The sequence below is a fragment of the Mesitornis unicolor genome, unplaced genomic scaffold (genome assembly GCF_000695765.1).
Source record: "Mesitornis unicolor isolate BGI_N332 unplaced genomic scaffold, ASM69576v1 scaffold5433, whole genome shotgun sequence".
NCBI lineage: Eukaryota > Metazoa > Chordata > Aves > Mesitornithiformes > Mesitornithidae > Mesitornis > Mesitornis unicolor.
This window is the reverse complement of record NW_010172461.1, coordinates 17,098-29,922: the sequence shown is the minus strand read 5'-3', so window position 1 is coordinate 29,922 and position 12,825 is coordinate 17,098. Positions and strand designations below refer to the sequence as shown.

Below are 12,825 nucleotides of genomic sequence, written 5' to 3'. Positions count from 1 at the left end.
GTATTTTTTTGTTGTGTTTGTTGTTTTTTTTGGTTTTTGGGGGGGGGGGGGTGGTGGTGGGCTGTTTTTTGACACTTGAACAGCCAGGTGAGATTACCCAGTAGGTCTCTGCCATCTCATACCATCCACTCTTCCCCATACTACACAAACAGGTATCCTTTTATTGGAGTTACCTACTAGGATTAGCTGGGACTACCTCCCACATCATCCCCTCCCCACCCCTTTTTTTTTTTTTCTTTCCTTTTGCTCTCTCCTATAAATAAGAGCTGGCAAGCTACAATGACAGCTGCACAGCTTAAAAAAATTGAAGCAGCAAACAGAAATGCTTAACAGAAATGTTTCACCAGTGTCAAAGGACTACATGTTGTCTTAACAAAGAAACTCTGAATTCAGGAATTCTGAAACAATACATGTATCAAAGGACAGCAAAGTAACATCTTTCAGTTTGCATTTTGTATTGAACTAAAAAGGTGCAAAATCCCGTGACTTCTTGCGTTTTTTGTACTATAAAAATGTAAAAAATCCTTGTTCAATCTGTCTTTAGTTAAAGGAACTATTTCCAATGTCTGTTTTTACCTTCAATACCAAGGCACTTCCTGATTTCACTAGAAAGCTTGGTTGAATGTTAACTGGCTGAGATTTTACATCTGTGGTTGCCTTCTTGACTAAATTCTGCAGATAAATGGCATTTAATAGATCATTAAAATATCCTGAACTTTAGATATCATCCAAAGTTCTCCTTCCCTCTTCAATGCTCAGTGATACGATAGTTGTATTACTTCTCTAATCATCAACATCCTTCAGATTAGATTAAGCTTGTACTTCTACAGTAAAAACATCTGAAGTTAGTATTTAAAAACTATTTAGAAATCAAAGTAGAGAGGGAGTTCAGAGCTACTGTTCATTTATCCTGGATCTCAGTACAGATTCCATTACATTTCTCTGAGTTACCTTTGCCTAAAGAAATGCGTACACAAAATCGAAGAAAAAAAAAACTTAAGACTGTCAATGCTTCCTTTGATAGATGAGGTTTTAACAATGAAACTTCAGCTAAGGTCTAGGAAGGTGAATAAAAACGTAATACTACAAGATTCCTCTTAAAGGGTCCTAGAGATCTCATTTTTCTACAAGTCACCTTACCTGCACTCGTTTGTTTTTCCATAAGATACTGTAAGCCTCAAGAGAAAAGGGCAGGGGCCAATGATTAGTAACTAAAGTGATGATACTAAAACGAGCTCATTCTAGATGCAGCATGGAACTGGTCAGCACACCAAGTAGCGTTCAAGACACAAAAGCATGCAGAGAGAACGCAGTCCACGATCCAAGTCCTGGAGACATCAATGCAGTCCCATCATCTCACTTACCTACCTGCCTGTACTCCTGTGCTACAACAACTAATGATGTTTATCTGGTGAAACATATTTATGCCTCTTAGGCAACTATGAACACACCCAAAATCTGTGAAAGCTCTGATTTAGGTTTCTCCTGAGTCACATCAAAGAATCCAATGTCCAGCCACAGCAGTATCTACTGCAAAGGGAAACATTTCTTAGACTTTTCTTCTAACTATCCATGAAGCTATGACTCTCCAGCCACTGTCTTTCCAAGCTATCCTGACCATAGACACAGGACAAAAGAATGGCAAACGCATCTCCAAATGTTGTGTTCAGCTTCTTTTAGACTAAATAGCATTAATGGCAGACAAGAACTAAAGCTACATTAAGTTTACAAACCAACATGGAAAACACCTAAACTAGTTTCTCAGGGTTTCTATGATTGGTGCAAAACCAACAATCTGCAGGTCTACTATATTTCTTTAGAAGTATTTTCTAGGGGAACTAGCAGGGATTGACACATTTTGGACTTCAGTTCAGCCCCATTCATTCCTCATTAGCAAATAATGTGCTGGGAACCGTATTTAATTTCAGGAGAAACATGGCCAAAGTTCTTGAAAATGTACAGCAATTTCCTTCAAAAAATCTTCAGAGAGCACTGAACTCTGTAGCTCTGTACCAAGTAACAAAGCTCAGAGATTCATCTTGAGTAAAACTGTTTAAGGCATGCTGGGTCAACAGACTCCTCAGGTGTACTGCTACATCGATAATCAAGATCAACAGCTAGGGCACACAACACTTGAGCCTTCTACATTTTTCATGGTTTTCTTCACTTTTTCACCATCACAGAGGACTCAAATCTTGCCCATGCCCTCCCACTCTCTTCCTTCAGAGGATGTGGTGATGGTGTCTTAGGTGGTACTCACCAAGACACTGAATGCTGCAGTAAAACAACGGTCTCTCCCTCCCAAGCCTGTCCCAGCTGCAGCCACAACACTGCAAAGCAACCTCTGCATGCATTGTCCCCAGAAGCCATGCTGTGTCAAACGAGTGGAGGAGGATTTGCTGCACACAACAGAACTCTCTCTCAGGTGGTTTTTACATGAGAAAGAAGAGGGGAGGAAGGCAAGAAGGGAGAAGGGAGAGAGAGACCTTCAGGTTCTTAAAAAGCAATACCCTCTCTAATTGGTTCAGGGCTTTGGGCTGTTCCCCACTACTTAGCTCCAGTTTGTTGAGGAGACATGAAGAGATCTGTGAAAGACAGGCAAATGCATGGTTTAAACAAAGCAAAATAAACCCAAAGAGAAGAACAACCTGGCAGAATGCAAAGCTGCAGGGCAGACTCCTGGCATGCACAGCAAAGCGACAGTACAAGGTAACTGCATAGATCGGACACAAGACAGAGCATCACTTAACAGAGTTGGGAGCAGCCATCACTTAGTAAGAGTAGCCTTCCTAAATTCAAATTCACCTTCACTCTACACCTTCTGTACACAGACCATGAGAAATTCTGATACTTGCAGTACATTAGCCTGATCTCTTTTAGCTTTCCTTAAGCCAGCCAACCATCATCACAATTCTTGCCACTTCTCTCCCACAGCAAGGGAAACAAGCAGTCATTAGGTTACTACACAACAAGTCAAGGCCCAAGCAAGTTTCAGGTTCTTAGAAACACATTGCTATACTGGCTCCGAAATGTACATTTACACTATGTAGCCACTTTTCTCAACTCATTAAAAATAAACGCAGAGTGGAAGTCATAATGTTATATATAGTGTGTACAGCGTAAGTTCAAAGGTGGTTATTTCTTCTCTAGCACTCTTCTTCCCATTCTGTTGTTCTCAACAGCAGAATCCTGTATCTTTATTGACATTATATAGGGTATACAGAATATATATGTGTAAGCATATATAGAGTTCCTCAAGTGGACCTCCCTTCACCTAAGAAATTAATTAACGTAATAATCATGTAAGGTCACATTTATGGTATTTGCCATACTGAATCCAGCTGCTAAAAGCCTCACTGTATAAAGGGAGATGGTGGTGTTGAATAAACTCGGAACTTCTGCTCTCAGAAAAGTGTGTATTTAGGAAAAGGGAGAAAAAGAATAGTCTACTTTGATTTGGCTGCTAAAAGAGATGGCATTGCCCATGTGAGCTAAGGTTTTCACTACAGAATGCTGCCCCTTCTAGAAGTCACTAAAGCTTTTTCTATAATAGTCCCATTTCATAATGCTTCTATGCTGTTTCACCAGCCTTAAATACCCTTTCTACTTAGAGAGAACTGGACAAATACCTCCTGAAAGCTCAGTATTAGACCTGTAGTGAATGAAGAAAGAAGCTGGAGACAGCAGAAGACAGTAAATGATCAGACACTACCATCAGGTCCCCATAACTTGCTAGAGTTTTCTAGCCCACAGCAGCTGATGGCTGTTCCCAGAATCCAGACTGACTCACTTAGGCGGCAGTATAATTAACAAGCTTCACTACTGGACTATATGGGCTTAATCCCACAGAATGTCCATTTATGCAGCTGAACATGCTCTTTCAGTGAACTAGGGACTTGCAGGAATGAAGAAACACAAGTGTGAAAACAAACAATATAGAGACGAGCACAAGCCTGAGACGAGAGCAGAACAGCCAACACGGTGCTGAGTCTTACCTTCTTCATGTTTGTTCCCATGTAGCTTTTAGGCTCTTCTTTAAACTGAGGCAACCTGAAAGACAGAGAACAAGCCAAAATACTTAAGTCTTCTTGGGTTAACAAGAAGGGGAAAAACTGGTTTTTCTAGTCATGTTGCAGATACCAGAAAACCAAAACTAGGTTTTCTCCACAAAAAGAGACACTGTTAGTTTCTTTTCCTGCCAAAATCTGCTGAGGGATAAAACCCAAATATAGAAGAGAGGTGCTTTGCATGCTATGACTGGTAATGGCAGTTTTACTGTATTGATTTTCATTGTTCATGGTCATGTAAGTACAGTTTCTGTTCCTTCAGTGTATGTTTTCAGCAGTGGACTAATTAGACTGGTTCAAAACAGATTTCTCTGATGCTGCTGAGCCAGAGCGTCATCTACACCACGACTCTTGCAGTGTACTGTATTAACTAGTAATGGCAACCCTTTTCATAACTTTGTAGAAGCCCCAGTAGTTAACCTATATTCTGCATCACATAAACACAATTACAGTGCACAGTGGATCTAAGTTTAAGCTGAATGGTTTGACCTAAGCAGTCCCTGCCTCAGAAGTAAAGAAGGTAGACTGCTTTCGCTTGTGCTACCAAATGACAAATGTCATTTGTCACTTGTACAGCTGTACAAGTCCACACACCCTGCTCTCTCTTTTGTTCCTTCACTACAGTTCTATCTTTGCTTGCTGAAGGGATAAAAGCCTTGGAGCACAGCTTAGGCTCTTTTTTTTTCTGGAAAGCAAGATGGCCAAACCACCCCTGCAGTTGCTATCTTTGCCTTGCTTCTCTATCCCAGTGTCCACAGGGCACAGATGGTGGTGGTGTCTCCAAGCCTTATCAAGAAGGACAGAAGAGAGGATACGCAATAAGTAATGAATAAGCACTCAGTAAAATTCACATATGCATTTGGAGAAAAAGTAATGCGGTCTTTTGCCTTTGGAGAGATCAATTCTGTCTCTGCCCCACATTCATTCAGTGCACTGCGTGACACTGGGTGAACAGAGGAGAAAAAGAAATCTGAGATCCCGCTGGAACTGAGTGTGACAATGGAAAAAAGAATTGAGAACTCTATTCCCTAAGCTGTCGGTTTTACTACAATTCTTTCCTACTAGAAGTATTTCTATACCTGCACATTTCCTTCTTACAATATCCAGAGAAAGTCTATGATTACTTTAACATCTGGAGTAACAGTTTTGAAGTTAAATAGCTTAACTGAGTTTAAAAGAAGTAATCTTAATTACCTGAAGGGTGCTGAAAAGGACAGAACATTTGTCCAAGACATATGACCTCAAGAGTTTAAAATTCTCTTTGATATGTGAAGTCAAGGCTCTCAGCTTGAAACCAACCTGTGGCTATTCAACACCGTGACTATTCCTCTCCTGAAGAGAGCTATATTTTTCAGAGCAATTTTTTTTTTGAGTGAAGTTTGCATTCTCTGTCCTCAAACTGGTTCCCTATCCTAAAGCTCTTCATTACTTTGCTGTCCATCTCTCCTCAAAGGACACCTTCAACCAGGCAACCTTCCCTATCTCTGTCTCACTGCAGTCTGACAGAGTCAGCCCAAGAGAAAAGTGCCAAATCCTTCATCCCCTTCCACCTCTAAATAATGACCATTTTGGATGATTTTTCTGAGGGCCCTTAAGTGGAAGCGTGGAATCTTTCTGTCCTTAGAGGGCCATCTCGGCAATGCTGAGGCAAACACAAGCAGGTTTACCTTGTGAAGAGCAGCTGCACCATGTCGACCAGAGTGTGCTCTGCAGATTTTCTCAATAACTCTGCGAAGACAAAAACAAATAACACAGGTGTCATTACTCAGTGTGATATTATCAAGAGGCTTCTTCAAGCAGACTCCCCTCCGAGCCTTGTTTACAGAGATTACGGCAAATTTATTAAAACCAGCTCCAACGCCGCTTTACTGCAAACGGACATAAAATCACAAGGTGGCGCCACAAAGCTGGGGAAAAAGAGCAAAGTTCTACAGCGAACTCCTATCAAATTTTCCATGAAGTTGCAGAAAGACACAGTACTACAAAGCTCAGCAGCTTTCCACGGCAGCAAGTTCTACAATAGAACTAGATAATGATGAGGAAACCAAATAACTTATTAACTGCAGAATTAGAAACAAACCTACCGCTGAGTCTCATTTCAAAGCATATCCGGAAACAAGACTGCATGATCTCGCACACAGATTCATTGGTGAGGTGGGCTCCCACTGGGGTGAGCAGCAAGGTCCTCAAAACCTGCGAAGAACAGCGGATGGGTGTCACATCGTACAATGACTCTTGCATGCACTTCCAAAAGAAGGTTGGCTTCCTCAAGGACTCCCTGAATTAACTGCTATGAGCAGAAACCTAAGGATTTCCCAGGATTCTTTTCAGACCATGTTGTGCTCAAGAAACAAGACACGTTAGGAGAAAAGAATGAGCCCTCATCCCACTTCTTAGAGAGGTCTGATATGCTGCATACTACTCAATATTTATATTAAATAACTCCCCAAAAGTAAATATACTAAAGAGCTGTACAGCTCATAGGTTTGTCTCTATAAAGAATTTTTTCTTTAAAATAAATTTGTGAGCTCCATATGCTAGATTTACCCCTCACTCAGAGACCGCGCACAAGATGGGATTATCAACACTGCCACACTATCAATCCCTTAATTTAAAAATTATTTCATTTAAGCTTCTAATTATTTTCATTTGGAAAAGCTTTTACCACAGGTATATGAGCCATCTGTTTAAAAATAAAATCTGTCACTAAGCTCCTACAGAGTCAAAACATTGCTCCCTCCTCTTCATCTCCATGTAACAGGATATGTTCCACAACGAGCAGCAACCATTATGGTAATTACCATTTCTCTCCACTTACCTGTAGGATTTTCATCAGGACAACCTCATCACTCGCATGATCTGTGCCCACAAATCGGGCGTGAGTGACAGCATCTGCCATGTTCTCCATTCCCTCTGCTGTGCCCTCATGGCTGGGATCTGAGTAACAGAATAAACATATATGACAGGGAAAAGCCACCTACAGCCTACCACCTCTGTGGGGAGACATCTACACAGAGATACTTTGTTGCCATCTGCTTCCTTAATTTCTGTGACTTGAGTGAGTTGACCCTACAGGAGAGAAATTCATCTCCCAGTAACAGAAGTTCTTGATAGTGGGAGCTTTCGGAAAGACTTTATCAAGAGTCTATTTGTATTTTGCAAAAGACATAACCTACCAAAGAAAAGAATTACAATTCGGTTGTTAGTGACCCTGAGATTTACTAGATGTTAATTTGTAAGACTATGTCCTGTTCCTCACAGTATAGCACAATCAGCTGTTAAATGCATTCAGTTTCTCCTTGGGAATGAAGAGAAAACAGCCCTTAAGCATAGGGAACCTCAAGTTTACTCCCACGAGGAGAAAATACCAAACAGGTTCCACTAGATTGAGAAGGAAAAATTGTCTCTTGTTCTACATCCCTCCCAAGGAATAGGAGCTGGGGAAGGAATGGTCCAGTAGCTTTCCCCAGAGACAGCAGTAGACAGATACAATCACAGTTTAGATATCGGAGTTGCAGGCCTCCCTCTTCAATCATTCATCAAGGCTCCTTCTCTCCGTTTCAGTCTTTTGTAGCTACAAACAATGGTGCAGTTGAGAGAATGTTTGGGACGAGATTGTTGCTAGTAACCGTATCTTGTGCCACATTACAGTGGCTTCAGAAAAGCTGCCTCTGGCTTTGATTTCATTCTCACTTAAACAATACGGCACTGGACAAGAATCTTGTTACTTTCCTACCTAAACAGTCATTAGGAAAAAAAGGAGACAACCTAAACACTAGTTAATACCTCATTAATTGGCAATGGGGCTTCTTGAACTCCAGCAAGAATGAAGCTGACAGAGGAACCAAGTACAACCTTGTATATTCTGTAGAGAAGCTTTGCAGATTCCCTCTTTGACTCCAGTTGTGTTCACACCTAGGAGGGGCTAAGCCCTAGGCATTAAAGAAAGCTGCTCTTATCATAGTATAAAGAGAGCAAACCTCCACCACGCTGGGGATTCCAAGTGGCTGCAGGATAAGAAACTACTCATAGTTGTACAAAACTGGAACAGCATCAACAAACTTCAGAATCCCATAAATCTGCATTGGAACAGCATTTCTCCTTTGCCGTCTCTTACACACCTCTCAAGAGCAGAGTTTACCTACTTTTGACATAGTTCTCACACCCACAAATAAAATACTGCACAGTTGAGAGCGAGTTCCTCTCCTGGTTTGCTAGTCAAACCTCACGGAGCCATCAGGGAGTCTGTTCTAAGACCAATCAGTCATTTTCCACCTGCTTCAGCAGCAGCACCCAGTAGGATACCAAACTGCGACCCTGGGAAGCATTAGATAAGAGGCCTGGCTGTCAAAGGCAGTTCTCTGTGTAGCTTCAATAATGGCATATAATCCTGCTTGAAGCTACCAGTCTTCTACCAGAGGCAATAAAACCAGCCATACGTTGTGCACTCTTATTCATAGACTGAAGTAATAGCTTAAACCACCACTGGTGATGTACGATCATTCTAAATTGCCTCAATTACATCAGGCAAAGCCCAACGGCGCTACAATGCCAGCACCTGTGTTAGCATTACTGTTAACCAACCTCAACAACTGCAGCAGAAAGTGGACATCAAGAAGAAAAAGCCACTTGCTACAGAAACAGGGCTCACAGGCAGAACATGCAGATTCACTTCACTGTCACCTCTTCCAGTAGACGTGAGTCACTGTAAACTTAGGGATACATTTAGTTATAGTTCTGGATTAATTGTGTGAAAAGAAAATGCAAGCAAGTTGTGCATATGCTTCTTTAACAGATACGTAACTACTGCTTTGCTGTTCTAGTCCCTGTCTTGAACACTAATATACACACCTCTCTCCCAGCACACATCACGCCTGACTACTTCAGTCCTGGCTCCCTGCAACAGCTCTACAAATTCAGGTCAATTTGTAAAGCCTCCTGAGTTCAATTAAAAGCACAGATACTTCTGCTTTGCAGAAACAAGATACAGAAAAGATCAACCCGCTTCTTTATTCCCTTGTGAGATAACAGTACAGAAAGACGTGTCAATGCCTGCTCAGAATCACTAACAAAAATAAGTTTGTGTGAACCAAAATATCAGTTAGAAAATTGTCACCTACTACGCAAAGATCTGGAGACCCCATCTAGACTTATGCAGTTCATAGGAGGTGTATTCTCACAACAGGCAGGCAAAAGAACAAGGAAGAAACAAAAAATCCAGGCTCTCAACCACCAGGGAAATCCAGGGAAGTCAGAAGCCTGCTCAGTAATTCCTCTAATGGAACTAAAATAAATCACCAAGGAGACAGAGAAGGTAGAAGGGAGAACAAGCTTTAAACTTCCCAAACAGCAAGTACTCCTGGTGGAAGCTGAGCAACAGCTACTCATGTACACATACGTCACTTCCAGGAACACCAGGAAAAATTAACTTCAGAAACGGAGCCAGAAGCTGCTGTGGACACACTGTGATAGTAAAAAGAGCACATAACTTATCTGAGGAAAATACAACAAACACAGTTCTGAAGTTCAACCACTAGTCTTCCTACAGCTATGGTTTGAGCTCGTCAGAAAGGCTGACAGCTAGCTAGGGCAAAACTGCTGAGTAAGGAAATATCTGAACTGAGGGATAAAATTCAATGGGAGTTTAGTAATGTTGCAGAGATTTCTTGTACTTTAAAAGTTACGATGTAATTTATCAACTATAACTCTTGAAACAGTAGTACTTATTTCAGAGCAGCGGATAAGATCTGTAAGGCTGACTATTCCTGTATGTGCATGGTGGACATCGTCATCTTATCTAACTGAGCTGTAATTGCACCAGTGAATTGCTGCATCCAACAATCTCAGAACAGACCTTTCCAACTCAGACCACCAGAGAACAGAAGTCTCAAAGGCTACTTCAAGAATTACTCTTTCCAAACTGGTTTTAAAACTTACCCCTCAGTAACGCTGGCCTGAAAAGCAGACAGATAACCACCTGCTGACATGTCACAGAGTAAGAAAAACAGCGAGACGGCACAAGGATTAGCAATGAAATGCTTTGGAAACAGGAAAAGAAAGCAGTTTTAAACAAAGATAATTATCAGAGGAGTTTGGCCCTTTCCCTGCCCACTGGTTTTTGACTCAGTGTGTACAGCAAAAGCCATCCACTCTGAGAACAAACACAGCTAATGACACTTTCGAAAAACTGCTGGTTTCACCTGTCAGTTATGCAGCCCCAAAATGTACCACAAATACCAGTCACACTGAAGTCTCCCCAGTGTGGTTATACCGTCATCCGTCCTTCCTTGTTCTGTAGAGTTTGAAACAGGTTCATCTATTACAGACAGTTTCAAGCTTTTCCTGTCTTTAGGCAAACAGCTTAGACTACCTTTAGTCTTACATTAGGAAGAGAAATACAAGACCAAAAAGCTTCAATTTAACAACACAGCCCTACCAGATGTTCAGTCAGCACCACTAATCCCAGCCTCACTGGTATCTGGAGCAGCACAAAGGACAAGGCCGCTGTGAATGTCACCTGAAGCAGCAACGGAGGGCTTGGATTACAGCTTCTGCTCCACAACAAAGCCAGGCAGAGGGTCTGTTCCACTGCCTACTCTGAAGACACACTCACTAACAGTTACAGGGATGCACCCTTGCTAGAGCGACCTAATTAGTACTCTAAATAACTCTAAAGAAGCTAGAGGAACGCTACAAATTCTTAACCACTTTTATTTTTCCTGTTTCTGCCTCAAATCAAGTATCTGTAGTCAGATGCCTGTGCAGACTTTTGCCTGGACGTGCGATACCAACCTGATGTTCTGATCCCTCCCAGATCTTAAAAGCCCAGACTGAAGGATGGACTCTTCTTATGTGTGCAAACGTATTCTGCATTATTGCTTAGTTCTTCAGAGGGACATGTTTTACAGGCTTATTTATTAAGATTTCTTTATTGCCCTACAAAGTGACATTAATACTGAATAATTTTACTTATTTTTTGCTACTTAATCACACCAAACACGGCCCACTAATCAATGTCTTGACACATTAAATTTCCATCAAACTCTTGAAATATTTTTTTTTCCTGCAAGCTCCCATGTTTTGCTCATTTTAATTTAGGGTCTTTCCCACACAAGTGGTCTGCATCTGCATACAACTTCAATCCTTTTCTTTCTCTAACATCCCTCACGCTAACTCCAAAGAACAAAATATTTAAAACAACAGTGCCAAAAATTGAGCAGTGTTCACTTACAAAGTAAGGGAGGAAAAGAACAGAGAAATCTGCACTTGAAAATACGTAAAATAATTTTCTCCAAGTCAGGCTGTGTATAAAAAATGATAGATAACAAGTTTTGTAATTCACACAGGTATGATCAGAAAGCACTAACAGAATTTACACAGAAAAATCAAGCACCACTAACAACAGGATGGCAAACTGAAGGCAGACAGAAAGCAAGCTAATGAGTTACCACAAGCCAGCTGAGCCATGGGAACCGACCACATGCACATTATCAGTCTTTCACAAATATAAAGGAGAATGCGCACATTTGAAAGTCTGGGCAGCAGCAAAACTGTCTCTGCCGTGACAACTGTGACAAGTGAAGGGTACCAGCACACCGCTGGGCAGGGTCTGGGACCAGGCAAAAAACATCCTCACTCGAGAGCAGAAATATTAGTCCACAAAACTAAACAAATCTTACTATGCTTACGTGTATCACAACACTGTGATCCAAGCTGGTATTCTTCCCTCCCTGGCCCTTTTGTTCAGGTTACATTAAAAAGCAGTTGGTCACCACCACAGTCCAGCAGTGGGCCAGAGGGACATGCAGCAGTCAGGGCAGACCAGAAGCTCTGGCTCCATCTCCAGCCATGAAAGACCAATAGGTATGATATTAAAAAACAAGATACCTATTCCCCCAGCATTAGTGACAATTTTCTGATTTCCCCAGTCTCCTCTTTAAGACTCCTGTCCAAAGGCACAGGATTGTCTTTGTTTCAAGGAGATGCATTTGGCTGGCATTTTGGTAAGTCCCAGAAAGCCACAGCACATACCTATTAGTGCGTATGAGAGGAACTTATTCACAGAGGTGAGGGCCAATCCAGTTATGGGGCCTGTAGTGTCTTCAGAACGGATTACTTCCAGGAAAGGCCGAAGAAAGACGTTGGGTTCAATTTCAGATAGCTCTGTGAAAATAAAAATAATTTTAAACAGACATTAACATAGACTTGATCCATTAGGATTCATTTTCTCTTTTAAGAATCTAAAGCAAGCTTAATGTCAGAGGAAAGAAGCCAGCAAAAGCTTAGTTTCAGAAGGGTGGTGGGACGGTCAGGGCTGCGTTTAAATACACACACACACACACACACACACACACACACACACACACACACACACGTATGTATTTTTAAAGGCAATAGTTTGTGAAGTTCACTTTCTTATGATCTTCAAGCAGCCTTCTGAAGCCTTCTAAAACAAACCTTTTTGTAAGAATACTGTGTAAACACCACAGAGCCACTGCTGCCTCAAGTCATACTTTAATTAATTGGCAGGTACACTTGCATTTTCCTACTGCTCCTGGAATTTTGTGATCACATGAACTGTACAGACCCTGGCCCCACCTTTCGTCACTTCTGTGACATCTCACTACACATAGTCCCATACTAGACATGTGCACTGAACAAACATGCAACCAGATTAGTTGGACCTTTTGCAGCTCTTTGCCTGAATACAAATCACATTTCCGCAACACTAGAAATCTGCTTGGCAAAGAGGAAAAAC

At 41.5% G+C, this 12,825-nt stretch overlaps 1 protein-coding gene across 1 annotated transcript in view; it reads right to left on the bottom strand.

Annotated features, from left to right (window-relative positions):
* The window catches only part of LOC104537478 (golgi-specific brefeldin A-resistance guanine nucleotide exchange factor 1-like), a gene marked incomplete at both ends in the record, with an annotated part of 32,775 nt that extends 20,545 nt beyond the window's left edge, over nt 1–12,230 (bottom strand). The window contains 6 exon segments of the mRNA XM_010180372.1: nt 2,487–2,585; nt 3,996–4,050; nt 5,735–5,795; nt 6,152–6,260; nt 6,886–7,004; nt 12,099–12,230. Coding sequence (XP_010178674.1) covers nt 2,487–2,585; nt 3,996–4,050; nt 5,735–5,795; nt 6,152–6,260; nt 6,886–7,004; nt 12,099–12,230 — 575 coding nt within the window.
* Nucleotides 12,231–12,825: the final 595 nt, after the last annotated feature.